Genomic DNA, 23,873 nt, shown 5'->3' with positions numbered 1-23,873 from the left:
CAGAGTCAGAACAGTTCACTAGGCCTATCTATCGGCAATCAAAAGCTTTATCTTGTAATTTCTTGGCTTGCAATGTTTCGCAACTTCAGTTATGCAGGACCTATCATCAATGAATAGGCTAGGATATTGAGATGAGTGAGATACTTCACTTCACATAGTCACACACAATAATAACTGTGCATGTCCACGGGTCTGCTTCACACTGTTACAGCGTGTTGGCCAGGGCACCAAAACAGGGGACAAGTTGAGATTTGCGCTTCAACACTCTTAGTTGTTTCGGAAATTGACCCACGTTCTCCATCTACGTGAAATAGATATTTTTTTTATTATTATATTTTTGCCCCCCTTTTCTCCCCAATTTCGATCTTGTCTCATCGCTGCAACTCCCCAACGGGTTCGGGAGGCGAAGGTCGAGTCATGCGTCCTCCGAAACATGACCCGCCAAACCACGCTTCTTAACACCCTCGTAAAACTGACTATCCTGCCAATCCTTGACTTCTGCGATGTCATTTACAAAATAGCCTCCAAACACTCTACTCAGCAAATTGGATGTAGTCTATCACAGTGCCATCCGTTTTGTCACCAAAGCCCCATATTCTACCCACCATTGCGACCTGTATGCTCTAGTCGGCTGGCCCTCGCTACATATTCGTCGCCAGACCCACTGGCTCCAGGTCATCTATAAGTCTTTGCTAGGTATAGCTCAAATCTAATCAAATCAAATGTATTTATATAGCCCTTCGTACATCAGCTGATATCTCAAAGTGCTGTACAGAAACCCAGCCTAAAACCCCAAACAGCAAGCAATGCAGGTATAGAAGCATGGTGGCTAGGAAAAACTCCCTAGAAAGGCCAAAACCTAGGAAGAAACCTAGAGAGGAACCAGGCTATGTGGGGTGGCCAGTCCTCTTCTGGCTGTGCCGGGTGGAGATTATAACAGAACATGGCCAAGATGTTCAAATGTTCATAAATGACCAGCATGGTCGTATAATAATAAGGCAGAACAGTTGAAACTGGAGCAGCAGCACGGTCAGATGGACTGGGGACAGCAAGGAGTCATCATGTCAGGTAGTCCTGGGGCATGGTCCTAGGGCTCAGGTCCTCCGAGAGAGATAAAAAAAGAGAGAATTAGAGAGAGCATATGTGGGGTGGCCAGTCCTCTTCTGGCTGTGCCGGGTGGAGATTTTAACAGAACATGGCCAAGATGTTCAAATGTTCATAAATGACCAGCATGGTCGAATAATAATACGGCAGAACAGTTGAAACTGGAGCAGCAGCACAGCCAGGTGGACTTGGGACACCAAGGAGTCATCATGTCAGGTAGTCCTGGGGCATGGTCCTAGGGCTCAGGTCCTCCGAGAGAGAGAAAGAAAGAGAGAAGGAGAGAATTAGAGAACGCACACTTAGATTCACACAGGACACCGAATAGGACAGGAGAAGTACTCCAGATATAACAAACTGACCCTAGCCCCCCGACACAAACTACTGCAGCATAAATACTGGAGGCTGAGACAGGAGGGGTCAGGAGACACTGTGGCCCCATCCGAGGACACCCCCGGACAGGGCCAAACAGGAAGGATATAACCCCACCCACTTTGCCAAAGCACAGCCCCCACACCACTAGAGGGATATCTTCAACCACCAACCTACCATCCTGAGACAAGGCTGAGTATAGCCCACAAAGATCTCTGCCATGGCACAACCCAAGGGGGGGCGCCAACCCAGACAGGATGACCATATCAGTGAATCAACCCACTCAGGTGACGCACCCCTACCAGGGACGGCATGAGAGAGCCCCAGTAAGCCAGTGACTCAGCCCCTGTAATAGGGTTAGAGGCAGAGAATCCCAGTGGAAAGAGGGGAACCGGCCAGGCAGAGACAGCAAGGGCGGTTCGTTGCTCCAGAGCCTTTCCGTTCACCTTCCCACTCCTGGGCCAGACTACACTCAATCATATGACCCACTGAAGAGATGAGTCTTCAGTAAAGACTTAAAGGTTGAGACCGAGTTTGCGTCTCTGACATGGGTAGGCAGACCGTTCTATAAAAATGGAGCTCTATAGGAGAAAGCCCTGCCTGCAGCTGTTTGCTTAGAAATTCTAGGGACAATTAGGAGGCCTGCGTTTTGTGACCGTAGCGTACGTGTAGGTATGTACGGCAGGACCAAATCAGAGAGATGGGTAGGAGCAAGCCCATGTAATGCTTTGTAGGTTAGCAGTAAAAACCTTGAAATCAGCCCTTGCCTTGACAGGAAACCAGTGTAGAGAGGCTAGCACTGGAGTAATATGATCAAATTTTTTGGTTCTAGTCAGGATTGTAGCAGCCGTATTTAGCACCAACTGAAGTTTATTTAGTGCTTTATCCGGGTAGCCGGAAAGTAGAGCATTTCAGTAGTCTAACCTAGAAGTGACAAAAGCATGGATACATTTTTCTGCATCATTTTTGGACAGAAAGTTTCAGATTTTTGCAATGTTACGTAGATGGAAAAAAGCTGTGCTTGAAATGGTCTTGATATGTTCTTCAAAAGAGAGATCAGGGTCCAGAGTAACGCCGAGGTCCTTTACAGTTTTATTTGAGACGACTGTACAACCATTAAGATTAATTGTCAGATTCAACAGAAGATCTCTTTGTTTCTTGGGACCTAGAACAAGCATCTCTGTTTTGTCTGAGTTTAAAAGTACAAAGTTTGCAGCCATCCACTTCCTTATGTCTGAAACACATGCTTCTAGCAAGGGCAATTTTGGGGCTTCACCATGTTTCATTGAAATGTACAGCTGTGTGTCATCCGCATAGCAGTGAATGTTAACATTATGTTTTCGAATAACATCCCCAAGAGGTAAAATATGTAGTGAAAACAATAGTGGTCCTAAAACGGAACCTTGAGGAACACCGAAATTTACAGTTGATTTGTCAGAGGACAAACCATTCACAGAGACAAACTGATATCTTTCCGACAGATAAGATCTAAACCAGGCCAGAACTTGTCCGTGTAGACCAATTTGGGTTTCCAATCTCTCCAAAAGAATAAAAGAATGTGGTGATCGATGGTATCAAAAGCAGCACTAAGGTCTAGGAGCACGAGGACAGATGCAGAGCCTCGGTCCGATGCCATTAAAATGTCATTTACCACCTTCACAAGTGCCGTCTCAGTGCTATGATGGGGTCTAAAACCAGACTGAAGCATTTTGTATACATTGTTTGTCTTCAGGAAGGCAGTAAGTTGCTGCGCAACAGCCTTTTCTAAAATTTTTGAGAGGAATGGAAGATTCGATATAGGCCGATTAGTTTTTATATTTTCTGGGTCAAGGTTTGGCTTTTTCAAGAGAGGCTTTATTACTGCCACTTTTAGTGAGTTTGGTGCACATCCGGTGGATAGAGAGCCGTTTATTATGTTCAACATAGGAGGGCCAAGCACAGGAAGCAGCTCTTTCAGTAGTTTAGTTGGAATAGGGTCCAGTATGCAGCTTGAAGGTTTAGAGGCCATGATTATTTTCATCATTGTGTCAAGAGATATAGTACTAAAACACTTGAGCGTCTCTCTTGATCCTAGGTCCTGGGAGAGTTGTGCAGACTCAGGACAACTGAGCTTTGAAGGAATACGCAGATTTAAAGAGGAGTCCGTAATTTGCTTTCTAATAATCATAATCTTTTCCTCAAAGAAGTTCATGAATTTATCACTGCTAAAGTGAAAGTCATCCTCTCTTGGGGAATGCTGCTTTTTAGTTAGCTTTGCGACAGTATCAAAAAGGAATTTCGGATTGTTCTTATTTTCCTCAATTAAGTTAGAAAAATAGGATGATTGAGCAGCAGTAAGGGCTCTTCGGTACTGCACGGTACTGTCTTTCCAAGCTAGTCGGAAGACTTCCAGTTTGGTGTGGCGCCATTTCCGTTCCAATTTTCTGGAAGCTTGCTTCAGAGCTCGGGTATTTTCTGTGTACCAGGGAGCTAGTTTCTTATGAGAAATGTTTTTAGTTTTTAGGGGTGCAACTGCATCTAGGGTATTGCGCAAGGTTAAATTGAGTTCCTCAGTTAGGTGGTTAACTGATTTTTGTCCTCTGGCGTCCTTGGGTAGGCAGAGGGAGTCTGGAAGGGCATCAAGGAATCTTTGTGTTGTCTGTGAATTTATAGCACGACGTTTGATGTTCCTTGGTTGGGGTCTGAGCAGATTATTTGTTGCAATTGCAAACGTGATAAAATGGTGATCCGATAGTCCAGGATTATGAAGAAAAACATTAAGATCCACAACATTTATTCCATGGGACAAAACTAGGTCCAGCGTATGACTGTGACAGTGAGTGGGTCCAGAGACATGTTGGACAAAACCCACTGAGTCGATGATGGCTCCGAAAGCCTTTTGGAGTGGGTCTGTGGACTTTTCCATGTGAATATTAAAGTCACCAAAGATTAGAATATTATCTGCTATGACTACAAGGTCCGATAGGAATTCAGGGAACTCAGTGAGGAACGCTGTATATGTCCCAGGAGGCCTGTAAACAGTAGCTATAAAAAGTGATTGAGTTGCTGCATAGATTTCATGACTAGAAGCTCAAAAGACGAAAACATCATTTTTCTTTTTGTAAATTGAAATTTGCTATGTTAGCAACTGTTAGCAACACCTCCGCCTTTGCGGGATGCACGGGGGATATGGTCACTAGTGTAGCCAGGAGGTGAGGCCTCATTTAACACAGTAAATTCATCAGGCTTAAGCCATGTTTCAGTCAGGCCAATCACATCAAGATTATGATCAGTGATTAGTTCATTGACTATAATTTCCTTTGAAGTAAGGGATCTAACATTAAGTAGCCCTATTTTGAGATGTGAGGTATCATGATTTCTTTCAATGATGACAGGAATGGAGGAGGTCTTTATCCCAGTGAGATTGCTAAAGCGAACACCGCCATGTTTAGTTTTGCCCAACCCAGGTCGTGGCACAGACACGGTCTCAATGGAGATAGCTGAGCTGACTACACTGACTGTGCTAGGGGCAGACTCCACTATGCTGGCAGGCTGGCTAACAGCCTGCTGCCTGGCCTGCACCCTATTTCATTGTGGAGCTAGAGGACTTATAGCCCTGTCTATGTTGGTGGATAAGATGAGAGCACCCCTCCAGCTAGGATGGAGTCCGTCACTCCTCAGCAGGTCAGGCTTGGTCCTGTTTGTGGGTGAGTCCCAGAAAGAGGGCCAATTATCTACAAATTCTATATTTTGGGAGGGGCAGATAACAGTTTTCAACCAGCGATTGAGTTGTGAGACTCTGCTGTAGAGCTCATCACTCCCCCTAACTGGGAGGTGGCCAGAGACAATTACTCGATGCCGACACATCTTTCTAGCTGATTTACACGCAGAAGCTATGTTGCGCTTGGTGATCTCTGACTGTTTCATCCTAACATCGTTGGTGCCGACGTGGATAACAATATCTCTATACTCACTACACTCGCCAGTTTTAGCTTTAGCCAGCACCATCTTCAGATTAGCCTTAACATCGGTAGCCCTGCCCCCCGGTAAACAGCGTATGATCGCTGGGTGATTCGTTTTAAGTCTAATACTGCGGGTAATGGAGTCGCCAATGACTAGAGTTTTCAATTTGTCAGAGCTAATGGTGGGAAGCTTCGGCGTCTCAGACCCCGTAACGGGAGGAGTAGAGACCAGAGAGGACTCGGCCTCTGACTCCGACTCGCTGCTTAATGGGGAAAACCGGTTGAAAGTTTCTGTCGGCTGAATGAGCGACACCGGTTGAGCGTTCCTACAGCATTTCCTTCCAGAAACCGTGAGAAAGTTGTCCGGCTGCGGGGACTGTGCCAGGGGATTTATACTAACGTTACTATCTGTACTTACTGGTGGCACAGACGCTGTTTCATCCTTTCCTACACTGAAATTACCCTTGCCTAACGATTGCGTCTGAAGCTGGGCTTGTAGCACAGCTATCCTCGCCGTAAGGCGGGTACAGCGACTGCAATTAGAAGGCATCATGTTAATGTTACTACTTAGCTTCGGCTGTTGGAGGTCCTGACGAATCGTGTCGAGATAAAGCGTCCGGAGTGAAAAAGTTGAGGAAGAAAATATATATATATAAACGGTAATTAAAAAGTAAAAGTAAAAACCGTAAAGTTGTCAGGTAGCAAAATAGGTTGGCAACAAAACGCACAGCAACTCGAAAACAAGTCTGCAAGTTGTGACCGGAAATGACGTCAAGGAATAATCCGTGATTAATACTTCTGTATTATACATTGAGTAATTTCTCAGCCTTATCTCCGCTCACTGGTCACGATAACAACACCCACCCGTAGCACATGTTCCAGCAGGTAAATATCACTCATCATCTCCAAAGCCAACACCTCATTTGGCTGCCTTTCCTTCCAGTTCTCTGCTGCCAATTCCTGGAACAAATTGCAAAAACCACTGAAGCTGGAGTCTTCGATCTCCCTCACTAACTTCAAGCATCAGCTGTCAGAGCACCTTACTGATCGTTGCAGCTGTACACAGCCCATCTGTAAATAGCCCAACCTACTACCTACCTCATCCCCATATTAAAAAGAAAAAAGAACTCTGCTCTTTTGCAAACCAATATTTCTACTTGCACATCATCATCTGCACATCTATCACTTCAGTGTTAATTTCTAAGTTGTGATTACTTCGCCACTATGGCCTATTTATTGCCTTACCTCCTTACTCCATTTGCACACACTGTACATAGATTTTTATATTGTGTTATTTGACTGTACGTTTCTTTATCCCATGTGTAACTCTGTGTTGTGTCACACTGCTTTGCTTTATCTTGGCCAGGTCGCAGTTGTAAATGAGAACTTGTTCTTAACTGGCCTACCTGGTTAAACAAAGGTAAAATAAATACATTTTAAAAAACACTCGCCCGCTTGACCCAGAAGCCCAAAATGTGTTGGAGGAAACACCATTCAACTGACAACAGAAGCCAGCCTGCAGGCACCCGGCCTGCCACACGGAAGACGCTGGGCCAATTGTGCGCTGCCTCAGGGGACTCTTGGTCACGGACGGTTGTGACACAGCCTGGGATCGAACCCGGGTCTTTAGTGACGCCTCAAGCACTGAGATTCAGTGCCTTAGACCGATGCACCACTCAGGAGGCCCTGGTTAGATATTTTTATTAACGTTAAAAATCCCAGTTTAAAAACTTTTAAAAAACAACATTTTAACGTTGATATGTTAACACCCCTACCGCATACAGTTGAAGTCAGAAGTTTACATACACTTAGGTTGGAGTCATTAAAACTAGTTTACATACACTTAGGTTGGAGTCATTAAAACTAGTTTACATACACTTAGGTTGGAGTCATTAAAACTAGTTTACATACACTTAGGTTGGAGTCATTAAAACTAGTTTACATACACTTAGGTTGGAGTCATTAAAACTAGTTTACATACACTTAGGTTGGAGTCATTATAACTAGTTTACATACACTTAGGTTGGAGTCATAACTAGTTTACATACGCTTAGGTTGGAGTCATTAAAACTAGTTTACATACACTTAGGTTGGAGTCATTAAAACTAGTTTACATACACTTAGGTTGGAGTCATTAAAACTAGTTTACATACACTTAGGTTGGAGTCATTAAAACTAGTTTACATACACTTAGGTTGGAGTCATTAAAACTAGTTTACATACACTTAGGTTGGAGTCATTAAAACTAGTTTACATACACTTAGGTTGGAGTCATTAAAACTAGTTTACATACACTTAGGTTGGAGTCATTAAAACTAGTTTACATACACTTAGGTTGGAGTCATTAAAACTAGTTTACATACACTTAGGTTGGAGTCATTAAAACTAGTTTACATACACTTAGGTTGGAGTCATTAAAACTAGTTTACATACACTTAGGTTGGAGTCATTAAAACTAGTTTACATACACTTAGGTTGGAGTCATTAAAACTAGTTTACATACACTTAGGTTGGAGTCATTAAAACTAGTTTACATACACTTAGGTTGGAGTCATTAAAACTAGTTTACATACACTTAGGTTGGAGACATTAAAACTAGTTTACATACACTTAGGTTGGAGACATTAAAACTAGTTTACATACACTTAGGTTGGAGTCATTAAAACTAGTTTACATACACTTAGGTTGGAGTCATTAAAACTAGTTTACATACACTTAGGTTGGAGTCATTAAAACTAGTTTACATACACTTAGGTTGGAGTCATTAAAACTAGTTTACATACACTTAGGTTGGAGTCATTAAAACTAGTTTACATACACTTAGGTTGGAGACATTAAAACTAGTTTACATACACTTAGGTTGGAGTCATTAAAACTAGTTTACATACACTTAGGTTGGAGTCATTAAAACTAGTTTACATACACTTAGGTTGGAGACATTAAAACTAGTTTACATACACTTAGGTTGGAGTCATTAAAACTAGTTTACATACACTTAGGTTGGAGTCATTAAAACTAGTTTACATACACTTAGGTTGGAGTCATTAAAACTAGTTTACATACACTTCAGTTGGAGTCATTAAAACTAGTTTACATACACTTAGGTTGGAGACATTAAAACTAGTTTACATACACTTAGGTTGGAGTCATTAAAACTAGTTTACATACACTTAGGTTGGAGTCATTAAAACTAGTTTACATACACTTAGGTTGGAGTCATTAAAACTAGTTTACATACACTTAGGTTGGAGTCATTAAAACTAGTTTACATACACTTAGGTTGGAGTCATTAAAACTAGTTTACATACACTTAGGTTGGAGTCATTAAAACTAGTTTACATACACTTAGGTTGGAGTCATTAAAACTAGTTTACATACACTTAGATTGGAGTCATTAAAACTAGTTTACATACACTTAGGTTGGAATCATTAAAACTAGTTTACATACACTTAGGTTGGAATCATTAAAACTAGTTTACATACACTTAGGTTGGAATCATTAAAACTAGTTTACATACACTTAGGTTGGAATCATTAAAACTAGTTTACATACACTTAGGTTGGAATCATTAAAACTAGTTTACATACACTTAGGTTGGAGTCATTAAAACTAGTTTACATACACTTAGGTTGGAGTCATTAAAACTAGTTTACATACACTTAGGTTGGAGTCATTAAAACTAGTTTACATACACTTAGGTTGGAGTCATTAAAACTAGTTTACATACACTTAGGTTGGAGTCATTAAAACTAGTTTACATACACTTAGGTTGGAGTCATTAAAACTAGTTTACATACACTTAGGTTGGAGTCATTAAAACTAGTTTACATACACTTAGGTTGGAGTCATTACAACTAGTTTACATACACTTAGGTTGGAGTCATTAAAACTAGTTTTTCAACCACTCCACAAATATCTTGTTAACAAACTATAGTTTTGGAAAGTCGGTTAGGACATCTACTTTGTGTATGACGCAAGTCATTTTTCCAACAATTGTTTACAGACAGATTATTTCACTTATAATTCACTGTTTCACAATTCCAGTGGGTCAGAAGTTTACATACACTAAGTTGACTGTGCCTTTAAACAGCTTGGAAAATTCCAGGAAATTATGTCATGGCTTTAGAAGCTTCTGATAGGCTAATTGACATAATTTGAGTCAATTGGAGGTGTACCTGTGGATGTATTTCAAGGCCTACTTTCAAACTCAGTGCCTCTATGCTTGACATCATGGGAAAATCAAAAGAATTCAGCTAAGACCTGTAAAAAAAAATGTAAATCTCCACAAGTCTGGTTCATCCTTGGGAGCAATTTCCAAATGCCTGAAGGTGCCATGTTCATCTGTACAAACAATAGTACTGAAGTATAAACACCATGGGAACACGCAACCATTATACCGCTCAGGAAGGAGACACGTTCTGTCTCCTAGAGATGAACGTGCTTTGGTGCAAAAGTGCAAATCAATCCCAGAACAAATGTATCTATATCCACAGTAAAACGAGTCCTATAAGGTACAAATCTGTCGTTCTGCCCCTGAACAGGCAGTTAACCCACTGTTCCTAGGCCGTCATTGAAAATAAGAATTTGTTCTTAACTGACTTGCCTAGTTAAATAAAGTTTAAAAAATATCGACATAAGCTGAAAGGCCGCTCAGCAAGGAAGAAGCCACTGCTCCAAAACCGCCATAAAAAAGCCAGACTACGGTTTGCAACTGCACATGGGGACAAAGATCATACTTTTTGGAGAAATGTCCTCTGGTCTGATGAAACAAAAATATAACTGTTTGGCCATAATGACCATCTTTATGTTTGGAGGAAAAAGGGGGAGGCTTGCAAGCCGAAGAACACCATCCCGACCGTGAAACCTGGGGGTGGCAGCATCATGTTGTGGGGGTGCTTTGCTGCAGGAGGGACTGGTGCACTTCACAAAATAGATTGCATGAGGAAGGAACATTATGTGGCGATATTGAAGCAACATCAGTCAGGAAGTTGATGCTTGGTCGCAAATGAGTCTTCCAAATGGACAATGACCCCAAGTATACTTATAAAGTTGTGGCAAAATGGCTTAAGGACAACAAAGTCAAGGTATTGGAGTGGCCATCACAAAGCCCTGACCTCAATCCTATAGAAAATGTGTGGGCAGAACTGAAAAAGTGTGTACGAGCAAATAGACCTAGATACCTGACTCAGTTACAACAGCTCTGTCAGGAGGAAAGGGCCAAAACTCACCCAACTTATTGTGGGAAGCTTGTGGAAGGCCACCTGAAACGTTTGACCCAAGTTAAACAATTTAAAGACAATGCTACCAAATACTAATTGAGTGTATGTAAACTTCTGACCACTGGGAATGTGATGAAAGAAATAAAAGCTGAATTAAAGCTTTCTCTCTACTATTATTCTGACATTTCACTTTCTTAAAATAAAGTGGTGATCTTAACTGACCTAAAACAGGGAATATTTAGGATTAAATGTCAGGAATTGTGAAAAACTGAGTTTAAATGTATTTGGCTTAGGTGTATGTAAACTTCTGACTTCAACTGTAGGTAGTGTTACTTTAGCCTGTGTGTGTGGTTGAGCTGTCACAGTGTCACCTGGTTGCATGTCTGAGTGTGTTCTGTCCGTCTTGAAGGCTTGACTGACACTGGGTAAAGGGTAAAGGTGAAAGGTCATTAGGATGCAGCAGAACTGTAGCTCTACAGTCTCACCCTCTCTCTTCCTTGAACAGCTCAGTATCCCTCACTGGATCCATGCTGCTGGTCTATTTAGAACTCTGGTGCCCGCCCGCCAGCCAGCCATTCACGGGCTCCGTTCTGAAAACTAACCCCAAAACTCAACACAAAAGTTGTTTATTTTATCTCTAGTACCCAACAGTGTCTTTTGAAGGCAGGCCTGCCTTGTGAAAGTCTGTCTTTATTTCCTCTCAGTTGGGTGTTGCGGAGTGGTGTGTGTGTGTGTGTGTGTGTGTGTGTGTGTGTGTGTTTGCGTGTGACGTTATGATAGTGTCACTTCATTCGTGTCCTCTCTTGCTCTCTCTCTCTTTTACTCTCTCTCACACACACATATCATCCTCCCGTTTATACCCACAGTTGTACTACTGTATCTGCTCTCTATTCTCTAACCACAGTCTAACCTAATCAGAACCTAACCCTGTATTGGAGTGTACTGTAACAGTTAACTACCTCTGCTGATGGCCTTATGGAACAGGTCCTAGACTGTTATAGTAGATTAGTCTGGGTAATGACAGTCTCATGTCCTGTAGCCGTGTGGTCGTACGTCAGTCCACTAATCAGGCGGGATTAGCCTAGTGATGCTACAGCGCTACGCTAGTTGTAACCAAAGCCTCTACTGTAGCCTGATTGATTCAGATCCATTATCCCTGCCGTCACTGCATGTGAGCTGCATTTAACCCACACGTAGACAGGCTCCCTCGCCAGGGATGTACCTCTGATTCCCAAGACAGAGAATGGGGACAAGAGGATGAGTGGTAGAGAGAGAGAAGAGGGGGAGGGAAGAATAGCTAGCCAGGGTAAGACAGGGATGATGTGTAGAGGGGGAGGGAGGACTAGCCAGGACAAGGCAGGGTAAGACAGGGATGAGGTGTAGAGAGGGGGAGGGAGAAGGGCTAGAAAGGGTAAGACAGGGATGAGGTGTAGAGAGGGGGTGGGGAGGGAGGCTAGCCAGGATAAGGCAGGGTAAGACATGGATGAGGTGTGGAGAGAGGAGGTGGGAGGGAGTGCTAGCCAGGATAAGGCAGGGTAAGACAGGGATGAGGTGTAGAGAGAGGGGAAGGGAGGAGAGGGAGTAAGGCTAGCCAGGATAAGGCAGGGTAAGACAGGGATGAGGTGTAGAGAGAGGGAATGGGAGGGTAAGGATAGCCAGGATAAGGCAGGGTAAGACAGGGATGAGGTGTAGAGAGAGGGAATGGGAGGGTAAGGATAGCCAGGATAAGGCAGGGTAAGACAGGGATGAGGTGTAGAGAGAGGGAATGGGAGGGTAAGGATAGCCAGGATAAGGCAGGGTAAGACAGGGATGAGGTGTAGAGAGAGGGAATGGGAGGGTAAGGATAGCCAGGATAAGGCAGGGTAAGACAGGTATAAGGTGTAGAGAGAGGGGGGGGGCTAGATAGGGTAAGACAGGGATGAGGTGGAGGAAGTGCTAGGGAGGGTAAGACAGTGATGAGGGGGAGGGATGGTAGGGCTAGCCAGGATAAGGCAGGGTAAGACAGGGGTGAGGTGTAGGGAGAGGGGGAGGGAGGGTAAGGCTAGCCAGGTTAAGGCAGGGTAAGGCTAGCCAGGATAAGGCAGGGTAAGACAGGTATGAGGTGTAGAGAGAGGGGGAGGGGGAGGGTAGGGCTAGCCAGGATAAGGCAGGGTAAGACAGGGATGAGGTGTAGGGAGGGGGGGGTAGGTAGGGCTAGCCAGGATAAGGCAGGGTAAGACAGGGATGAGGTGTAGAGAGAGGGGGAGGGTAGGGCTAGCCAGGATAAGGCAGGGTAAGACAGGGATGAGGTGTAGAGAGAGGGGGAGGGTAGGGCTAGCCAGGATAAGGCAGGGTCAGGCTAAGGGTGACAGCTGCACCTCCCTCAGGGTCTTGTGATATCATGAGAATGCCCTGTGCCTTGCTGTCAGCTGGGCGTAGTAGTGCTGTGTGTCACTGTATTCTGGACTTCTCTCTCTCTGTACTCTGCTGCTCACAGTGTGTGGGAGTGATGGTAGCTCAGGCGACAGTCTCTCTCTCTCTCTCTCTCTCTCTCTCTCTCTCTCTCTCTCTCTCTCTCTCGCGCTGGCTGGCTGGCTGAAGAGGCAGTCACCATGGCCAAGTTCTCCCTTTGGACACTCCTGTCAGACTTTTAGAAAGAGCAGTCAGCCAGACCGCAAGGACACTCTGAACCGAGCGACTAACTGACAAGCCTTCCCCAGGATCAGAGATCTTAGCCCGGAGATACTCAGAGAAGCTCTCCCAAACCCTGGTGCCTGTGGAGGATTTATGTGACGGCTATTTGAACCAATGCTAACCTATACGTGACCTGTGACCCTGTCAGTGGAGTGGTCAGCGAGCCAGGATAGGGGGGACAGTAACCCTGTTGGGTTTCTGGTCTGACCCATGGGACTTGAGGAAGCTTCTAGAAAGCTGCTGACTCTGCTCACTGTGCTTGTGTTTTGGTGTTAGTGTGTGTGACTGTGGTTGTATGTGCCAGTGTGTGTTTGTAAGACAGGGAAGTGAGTGGTTTGATATTGTTATAACTGTGTCAGGAAGAGACATGGTGTGTGTGACCCATCAGTGTTCAGCTGTAAAGCCCTGCTTTGCCAGTATTAGATGAGAACAGAACACTGAGGACACTGTAGCCTAGATACCTGGCATACCTGTCTATGTACTGACCAGTCTGACACTAGCCTAGATACCTGGCTAACCTGTCTATGTACTGACCAGTCTGACACTAGCCTAGATACCTGGCATACCTGTCTATGTACTGACCAGTCTGACACTAGCCTAGATACCTGGCATACCTGTCTATGTACTGACCAGTCTGACACTAGCCTAGATACCTGGCTAACCTGTCTATGTACTGACCAGTCTGACACTAGCCTGATACCTGGCATACCTGTCTATGTACTGACCAGTCTGACACTAGCCTAGATACCTGGCTAACCTGTCTATGTACTGACCAGTCTGACACTAGCCTAGATACCTGGCATACCTGTCTGGGTACTGACCAGTCTGACACTAGCCTAGATACCTGGCATACCTGTCTATGTACTGACCAGTCTGACACTAGCCTATATACTGGCATACCTGTCTATGTACTGACCAGTCTGACACTAGCCTAGATACCTGGCATACCTGTCTATGTACTGACCAGTCTGACACTAGCCTAGATACCTGGCATACCTGTCATGTACTGACCAGTCTGACACTAGCCTAGATACCTGGCTAACCTGTCTATGTACTGACCAGTCTGACACTAGCCTAGATACCTGGCATACCTGTCTATGTACTGACCAGTCTGACACTAGCCTAGATACCTGGCTAACCTGTCTATGTACTGACCAGTCTGACACTAGCCTAGATACCTGGCATACCTGTCTATGTACTGACCAGTCTGACACTAGCCTAGATACCTGGCATACCTGTCTATGTACTGACCAGTCTGACACTAGCCTAGATACCTGGCTAACCTGTCTATGTACTGACCAGTCTGACACTAGCCTAGATACCTGGCATACCTGTCTATGTACTGACCAGTATGACACTAGCCTAAAGAGCAACTTGATTTTGGATTTTGTTACTCACACACACTGTTCTTCTCATTGTGTGTTATGAATGAGTAGTCCGGAAGGGCTGTCTGTTTTGCAGTGTTGTTGTTGTGAGAGGAAGTGAGCTGTCAGCTCATTGGCCAGCATGGCTTTGATGGAAAGGTGTCAGAGTTCACTGGAGCAGCACTGACCCCCGAGCCGGCCCCTTGCTTTACCGTTGCCGTTGGAAACATGATGAAGAGGAGGAAGGAGAGGCCAGGAGCTCCTGACCTGCATATCCAGTAAGACACACACACTGACCACAAAGGGTTAACTGCCCTTATGGTATGTTTGTGTGATTCCCTCCCTCTGTGTGTTGTGGAGCTGTAGGTCTGAGTGTAGAGTGATTGACAGGGCCAGGCAGTGTCCGCTTACACCCCTCAAACATGCAGTACACATCACACACGCACACACAGCCATGGAAACACACATAAGCACTCAGGCATAACGGAAAACCGGGAGGAGTGGTGAAGGGAAAGAGAGGAAGAAAAGAACGGGGAGAGGTTAGGAGGGGTTTGGTGTGAATACCAGGTCACTGCCCAGTCAGAGACAGACTGCTGCCAGGGTCATATTGTCACCCATTCTGGCCAATCACAAGGGGGTCCAAGCCTGTTTAGACCAGACCCATATGGCCCCTCTCTACCCAGCCTGCCAACAGAGAGCTGGCACTGGGGAGTGTGAGGGGGCTCCACTGCCCCTCACCACAGCTTTCTTAGTACGGGGGGAGGGGGTATTTTGATGATGGCTTCATGGATTTAAGCCAGTAGTACATTTGTTAGTGTTGTTTATCAGACGACCTTCCCTCTTTCCTACCTCCCGTCCGTCCGCGTCGACCCGTAGAATCTGGCCGGCCGCTCAGCACCGCTGCCATGGCAACAGCAGTCTCCTGCAGCACCTGCTCTCCCCCACCTCCCTCCCTCGCTCCATCCACACCTCCACCTCCCAGCCCTCCCTCCTCCTCCACTCCTCCTCTGCCCACGCTGAGGGCCCCCTGTCAGCCCCTGTCCACCAGGGGGGAAACCCTTTCCTCTGGAGGTAAGACTGGATGGCTGTGTGTATGACACCTAGTTCCTTAACTCAGAGATTAACAGTACCCTTAAGGCATGTGTGTATGACACCTGGTTCCTTAACTCAGAGATTAACAGTACCCTTAACACCGAACCCAAACCGGCTGCGTGCTTCGCCATCGTGCATACATTTATTTTGTCTCCCTACATCAAACCCGATCACGACACGCAGGTTAAAATATCAAAACAAACTCTGAACCAATGACATTAATTTGGGGACAGGTCGAAAAGCATTAAACATGTATGGCAATTTCGCTAGTTAGCTTGCACTTGCTAGCTAATTTGTCCTATTTAGCTAGCTTGCTGTTGGTAGCTAATTTGTCCTGGGATATAAACATTGAGTTTTTATTTTACCTTAAATGCACAAGGTCCTCTACTCTGACAATTAATCGACACATAAAACTGTCAACTGAATTGTTTCTAGTCATCTCTCCTCCTTCCAGGCTTTTTCTTCTCTTGACTTTATATTGTGATTGGCAACTTTCATAAATTAGGTGCATTACCGCCACTGACCTCGTTTTTCAGTCACCCACATGTGTATAACCGATGAGGAGATGGCACGTGGGTACGTGCTTCTATAAACCAATGAGGAGATGGTAGAGGCAGGACTTGCAGCGTGATCTGCGTCACAAATGGAACTGACTTCTATTTTAGCCCTTGGCAACGCAGACGCTCGTTGGTACGTGCGAGAAGTGTGGGTGCAATAATTGAACAATATGGTGTGGGTGTAGTCAGCCTGTTAAGGCATGTGTGTATGACCTGTTTCCTTAACTCAGAGATTAACCTCTCTAGGGTACGTGGCACGTTAGCGTCCAACATCCAGTGAAAATGCAGGGCGCCAAATTCAAACAACAGAAATCTCATAATTAAAATTCCTCAACCATACATGTATTATACACCATTTTAAAGATAAACTTGTTCTTAATCCCACCACTGTGTCCGATTTCAAAAAGGCTTTACACAATACATGTATGCTTTGTTCGGTAAAGTTCATATTTATATCCAAAAACATTGGCGCGTTGTTATGTTTTGCCTCCAAAACATCCGGTGAAAGTGCAGAGAGCTACGTCAATTTACAGAAATACTCATCATAAATGTTGATGAAAATACAACTGTTATGCATGGAATGAAAGATATACTTCTCCTTAATGCAACCGCTGTCAGATTTCAAAAAAGCTTTACGGAAAAAGCACACCATGGAATAATCTGAGTACAGCGCTCAGAGACCAAAACAAGCAAACAGATACCCGCCATGTTATGGAGTCAACAAAAGTCAGAAATAGCATTATAAATATTCACTTACCTTTGATGATCATCAGAAAGCACTCCCAGGAATCCCAGTTCCACAATACATGTTAGTTTTGTTCGATAAAGTCAATCATTTATGTCCAAATACCTCCTTTTTGTTTTGTGGATTTAGTACAGTAATCCAAATGCGCAGGCACTAGATCCAGACAAAGTCCAAAAAGTTATATTACAGTTCGTAGAAACATGTCAAACGATGTATATAATCAATCTTTAGGATGTTTTTATCATAAATCTTCAATAATGTTTCAACCGGAGAATTCCTTTGTCTTTAGAAATGAAAGGGAACGGAGCTAACTCTCACGGGCGCGCGCCTGACTGAGCACATGGCCTTCTGGCAGACCCATGACTCAGTCAGCTCTCATTCGCTCCCACTTCACAGTAGAAGCCTGAAACAAGGTTCTAAAGACTGTTGACATCTAGTGGAAGCCTTAGGAAGTGCAATATGACCCCACAGACACTGAATATTGGATAGGCTAAGACTTGAAAACCTACAAACCTCAGATTTCCCACTTCCTGGTTGGATTTTTTTCTCAGGTTTTTGCCTGCCATAGAGTGTTTTCTATCCAGATCTACTAATAATATGCATATCCTAGCATCTGGGCCTGAGTAGCAGGCAGTTTACTCTGGGCACACTTTTCATCCGGACATGAAATACTGCCCCACTACCCAAAGAAGTTAACAGTCCTTTTAAAGTGTGTGTGTCTGTGTTAAGTGTAAATACCTCCCCTTCACACTCAAAGGAACTAAATAATAGCACTCCAATGATAAAGCCCCTCTCATAAAAGGTATCACCAGTTTTGTGTGTGTTCAGACTAAGTACAGTACAGTACAGTAAATCGTGATGTAACAATATGCATCGTTCCCCTGTTCAAATGTTTAAGATATGACTGCATTGGTTTGCAGGACCCCAAACCGATGTAGCAAGCGTCAGTCAGAAAATCGATTCAGACACTACGAATGGTTTGTTCACTATTACTTTCAAATGACTTTCTTTCTACCTTCCAGAAATACCCCAGATTTTTTTGTGACAACTGCATCCTCTCCTTCAGTGTGGAACTAAGCATGTAATTATGTTGACAGTCATTGATCTACAAGTCATTTTGCTGAACAACCCCAGACCATGTCAGTAGTCAAACTGTGCGCTTTGCGCATCTTCGCGGGCTGAACAGCAAGTCGTAGGTCTATTACTGATCTGGCACATCTGTGAGTCACCTTCAGCATTCAAATGTTTGTAAACTTTCTTCTGCAATATTAGGCTTTATTAGTTGTAATGTAATTTACTAGGTTATTCTTATCAAATGTGCTGTTAAAATTGTGTTTTTACCAGAATAAAAGTAGCCTAAGCTACCGAATGAATGAATGCATTTTTTTGCGTGTCAAATTGCCAGTTAATTGACACATAAACAAACATTACAATAATGCACTGTGATAATTCAGTGATCATTCTTCTTCCGGTGGTCTCTGCAGTGGGCATCACATAAAGAGTGAAACAATTTAAGATTAAAAATATTGAAGACTCATGTTCAAAGGAACCACCAGCTTTCATATGTTCTCATGTTCTGAGCAAGGAACTGAAACGTTAGCTTTCTTACATAGCACATATTGCACTTTTAGGTTCTTCTCCAACACTTTGTTTTTGCATTATTTAAACCAAATTGAACCTGTTTCATTATCTACTTGAGGCTAAATTGATTTTATTGATATATTATATTAAGTTAAAATATGTGTTAATTCAGTATTGTTGTAATTGTCATTATTACAAATACATTTTTTTTAAACATTTTAAATCGTCCGCTTAATTGGTATCGGCTTTTTTGACCCTCCAATAATCGGTATCGGCTTTGAAAAATCATAATCGGTCTACCTCTAACACACACACACACATATGCAGTGCCTTCGGAAAGTGACTTTTTTTCACATTTTGTTAGGTTTTGCCTTATTCTAAAATTGATTAAATTGTTGTTGTTTTTTTCTCATCAATCTACGCACATGACAAAGCAAAAACAGGTTTTTATAAATGTTTTCTAATTTATAAAAATAAATAACAAATAATATTACATTTACATACGTATTTAGACCCTTTACGAAGTAACTTTGGCAGCAATTACAGCCTTGAGTCTTCTTGGGTATACAAGCTTCGCACACCTGTATTTGGGGAGTTTCTCCCATTCTTCTCTACAGATCCTCTCAAGCTCTGTCAGGCTGGATGGGGAGCGTTGCTACACAGACATTTTCAATTCTTTCCAGAGATGTTTGATCAGATCGTGTCGGGTTTGATCAAGTCTGGGCTCTAGCTGGGCCACTCAAGGACATTCAGACACTCGTCCCAAAGTTACTCCTGCGTTGTCTTTGCTGGATGCTCCCCATCCAACCTGAGAAAGCTTCAATATGCACCTTGGAATTGGATGATGCGAACAGTTGCATCCCGGATATGTCTGTCTTCACTTGTAGCTTGTGAGAACAACCCGATCACGTGACTGAGAGCCATGTGAGTGGGAGGTGCTTCGGCTATATTACATGGATTTATTAGACTGTAGATGTTCCAAAGGTCTGCATCAGTGGCTTGTATGTGTGGAAGCCAGGAGATGCTAAATGTGTTTATGTTAATTAACAGTCCATCACCAGCTGACTAAATGTCTTGACCGCAACAACCCCTAGGTGGGCTCAGGGTAGAGGGAGACATACAGGCAAAGCTGAAAAGGCAACTAGGACTGTGCTAACACGCTCCAGTTGTGTGAGAGAGAGAGGTAATCCATCTATGGTACTGAACACAGAGGAATTCATGTCCATTGTGATGTGCAGAAGAGGTCATCAGATACACTATGACCTTGATTTGACCTCTGACATTTAGTGATGGCGTAGGCTGACTTGTCCCTAGCTGTCTCTTGTCTATTTTTCTGTCACTGTATCTCTGCTGAGATGAGCAGGGCTAAGGAACTGTCACATCCCATTGTCATTCATGATGGCTGACGGAACTGTTGTTGTTCAATGGTGGCATCTCAGTATAAGTTGAAATAAAGGCTTCTGTGTCTGAGGGCAATTTCACATATTCTTTGTATGATCTGGATTCTGGAGCGGTTGGCACTTTACCATATCGGGCTATACGGTATTACTGGAAGTGCACACAAGGGGCGCTACAATTTAGGCAGCAAGGATCTCGATCCAGGAGAAGATTAAAATGTCTCTAGTCTGGGTTACCAGTCTTTAACTAACATTTCACTCCTTGCCATCCATGTCATTGCCGAATAGACTGGCCTTTCGGCAATCTCAACGTTCAATATGCAGCTGGATTTATGGCGGAGTTGCTCATTGGTTGTTGGAAATAACATGAATATATTCTATATACACCATGTGGAGCCTCGAAAATAGAATTACAATTATAACAAAGTCAAAAACAAACATTTAGATGTTGGCAAAGCAAGTTGTTATGTGAGGCTTAAAATCAAATCAAAGAGGTTTTGTGGTTGGAATTGCAGTATGTATTTAGTTTGAGGGTTTAGAAATGAGCTAGCAACTTTTGACCGCATATCAAGGTGTTCTGTGGAAAAAGTGATAGAGTTCCAATATTTGGATAATTGTTGTGATTGGAAGGTAGCTGGGAGGGTTATCGAATCAAAATCAACTACTCTGTTCTCCTCGAGCTCATTAATGATTGAATGTTCATATTTGAAGATGGCAGAAAGGCCAGTCTCTTTGGCTGTGGCAAGGAGTGGAATGTTAACTGAAGAGACTGGCACTCAGGCCAGAATGTCTTGACATCTAACCACTTAGCTACCAATTTAGCAAACCAAATGTAAAGCTGGAGTCCTGAGCTATTTAATACATTTTACATGTCTTAGTTATAAGCAGTGGTGTAGCAAGCAGGCCCCCAGTGACACCAACCCAAATTATATATTTTTCAAATACACCGTTTATGCCGTATATCGGGGTATCTGCCAAGCATAAGCACGTGCATGTAACTTTTTTCCCGTTGTAAACGAGCTAGCTCGCTAACGTCATGTAGAACGTGCGTCTCGGATATCGCAACCTAAAATGTTTACTTTCAGGTCTTGTGTTAGCAAAACGTATTTTGTAGAATTCTCACAGATGTTCCAGGTAACAACCAGGGTTTCTGAATTGAATTTGTGAAAATGCCCTAAAATAGGTCTATTTCACCCCTCTGTTCTGTATTGATGATGAGTATGAGTATCCTTCTTGGGCTTCCTAATCCTTACACACTGACACACAGACACACACACACACTAACACCTCCCATATGGCCGTAGATGGTGCAGAAAAAGCCCTGGTGGTAGAGTCAATAGGTGTTTACGGCAGGCTGGACTGTAAATGTGATCCACAAAGAGAGAGAGGCCACTGAGCCAAAGGGCCACTGAGCTGAAGGGAGGCTGGTCACTGAGCCTGGCGGGAGAGAGAGAAGGAGAGTTAGCGTTAAATGAGACGGGGGGGGGGGTACTGTCAGGCAGAGGCAGGAGAAACATTGAGAGGAGAAGGAGAGCACACTGTGAGGTTGCTCAGACTAGCAGTTAGCTAGCCTGACAGGTTGAGACCAGCAGCAGAGTTAGCTAGCATGACAGGTTGAGACCAGCAGCAGAGTTAGCTAGCGCGGCAGGCTGAGACCAGCAGCAGAGTTAGCTGGCGCCGCAGGTTGGGACCAGCAGCAGAGTTAGCTACAGTGACAGGTTGAGGCCAGCAGCAGAGTTAGCTAGCGTGACAGGTTGAGACCAGCAGCAGAGTGAGCTAGCGTGACAGGTTGAGACCAGCAGCAGAGTGAGCTAGCATGACAGGTTGAGACCAGCAGCAGAGTTAGCTAGCGTGACAGGCTGAGACCAGCAGCAGAGTTAGCTGGCGCCGAAGGTTGGGACCAGCAGCAGAGTTAGCTACAGTGACAGGTTGAGGCCAGCAGCAGAGTTAGCTAGCGTGACAGGTTGAGACCAGCAGCAGAGTGAGCTTTAGCGTGAGGTTGAGACCAGCAGCAGAGTTAGCTAGCGTGACAGGTTGAGACCAGCAGCAGAGTGAGCTAGCGTGACAGGTTGAGACCAGCAGCAGAGTTAGCTAGCGTGACAGGTTGAGACCAGCAGCAGAGTTAGCTAACGTGAAAGGTTGAGACCAGCAGCAGAGTTAGCTAGCGTGACAGGTTGAGACCAGCAGCAGAGTTAGCTAGCCTGACAGGTTGAGACCAGCAGCAGCATTAGCTTTAGTTTAGGAGGCAGCAATAGGCATCCTCTCCTCCGTCTGTCCAAGCTGCCTGGCTGGCTGCTGTCGGTAGCTGGCGTACGTACGTGTGTGTTTAGAGGCTGGCTCGCGGCACCCAGTCTGTCTGTGGGTGGGTGAGTGACAACCATGTGTGTGGAGCTTCAGGACCATGTCTGACTCTTTCTGGACTGTGCTCTCCAATTTTTCCCTGCCTGAGAGAAGCATGCTGTGCCGATCAAAGAGGTAGTTCTCTGTCTGTTTTTACATCCCTCTGCTTTCTCTGTGTGAATCTGTGATCTCTCTCCTTTTCCTTCTTTCTCTCGCTTTGTTTTCTTCTCCTTTCCTCTCTGTTCGTCTCCTCTTCTCTCTCCCTCTCTCTCCCTCTCCCTCTCTGGGGTGTTTTCTGCTGGACAGGTAACTAGATGTGCCTGTCTTGTGAGTGATGATAATAGGTTACATGTTGTTGCTGCTGGTGTGTGTCTGCGTGTTAGTCTGTGTTTGTGTGAGATTTCAGAATGTCACTGACGCATTTGAGTTGTGATGGAAAGGTCTGAGGTTTGATCTGACAATTTTGTGCACATTTAGCTCAATTATATTGCTCTCTCTCTGTCTCTCTTTCTTTCTCCTTCTCTTTCTCTCTCTCTCTCTCTCTCCATCTCTCCCTCTCTCTCCTTCTCCCCCTCTCTCTCTCTCTCTCTCTCTCTTGTTCTCTCCCTCTCTCCCTTTCTCTCTGTGAATTTAGATGCTTCTTTCAGACAGAGTAGACAGAGCCTTAGTAACCAGTTTGAAGCAGCAATTTTCTCATTCTGTTAAGAATGGTACACTTTAACACACACAGACACACTTGATCTCAGTTTCTCTACAGTCAACAGACACACAGACACACTTGATCTCAGTTTCTCTACAGTCAACAGACACACAGACACACAACACAGACACAGTTAATCTCAGTTTCTCTACAGTCAACAGACACACAACACAGACACACTTGATCTCAGTTTCTCTACAGTCAACAGACACACAGACACACAACACAGACACAGTTAATCTCAGTTTCTCTACAGTCAACAGACACACAGACACAGACACAGACACAGTTAATCTCAGTTTCTCTACAGTCAACAGACACACAGACACACTTGATCTCTGTTTCTCAGTCAACAGACAACAGACACACAACAGTCAGACACAGACACACTTGATCTCAGTTTCTCTACAGTCAACAGAACAAGACTCAGTTTCTCTACAGTCAACAGACACACAACACAGACACACTTGATCTCAGTTTCTCTACAGTCAACAGACACACAGACACACAACACAGACACAGTTAATCTCAGTTTCTCTACAGTCAACAGACACACAGACACACTTGATCTCTGTTTCTCTACAGTCAACAGACACACAGACAGACACACAGACACACTTGATCTCTGTTTCTCTACAGTCAACAGACACACTTGATCTCTGTTTCTCTACAGTCAACAGAACACAACACAGACACACTTGATCTCTGTTTCTCTACAGTCAACAGACACACAGACAGACAACACAGACACACTTAATCTCAGTTTCTCTACAGTCAACAGACACACAGA

At 44.1% G+C, this 23,873-nt stretch overlaps 1 protein-coding gene across 7 annotated transcripts in view; it reads left to right on the top strand.

Annotated features, from left to right (window-relative positions):
* Positions 1-23,873, top strand: part of mast2 (microtubule associated serine/threonine kinase 2) — a 341,277-nt gene that overhangs the window by 218,458 nt on the left and 98,946 nt on the right. Inside the window, exons 1-2 of one of the 7 annotated variants that reach the window (XM_042322428.1) lie at positions 14,318-14,949; positions 15,548-15,742. The exons of the other annotated variants lie outside the window; for them this stretch is intronic. Coding sequence (XP_042178362.1) covers positions 14,900-14,949; positions 15,548-15,742 — 245 coding nt within the window. The 5' untranslated portion in view covers positions 14,318-14,899. Of the gene's footprint in view, positions 1-14,317; positions 14,950-15,547; positions 15,743-23,873 lie in introns of those variants that run through there. 7 annotated transcript variants of the gene reach the window in all.

This window comes from Oncorhynchus tshawytscha, linkage group LG05, assembly GCF_018296145.1.
Source record: "Oncorhynchus tshawytscha isolate Ot180627B linkage group LG05, Otsh_v2.0, whole genome shotgun sequence".
NCBI lineage: Eukaryota > Metazoa > Chordata > Actinopteri > Salmoniformes > Salmonidae > Oncorhynchus > Oncorhynchus tshawytscha.
The sequence above is the reverse complement of the archived record's forward strand: the minus strand, read 5'-3'. Positions and strand labels throughout refer to the sequence as shown.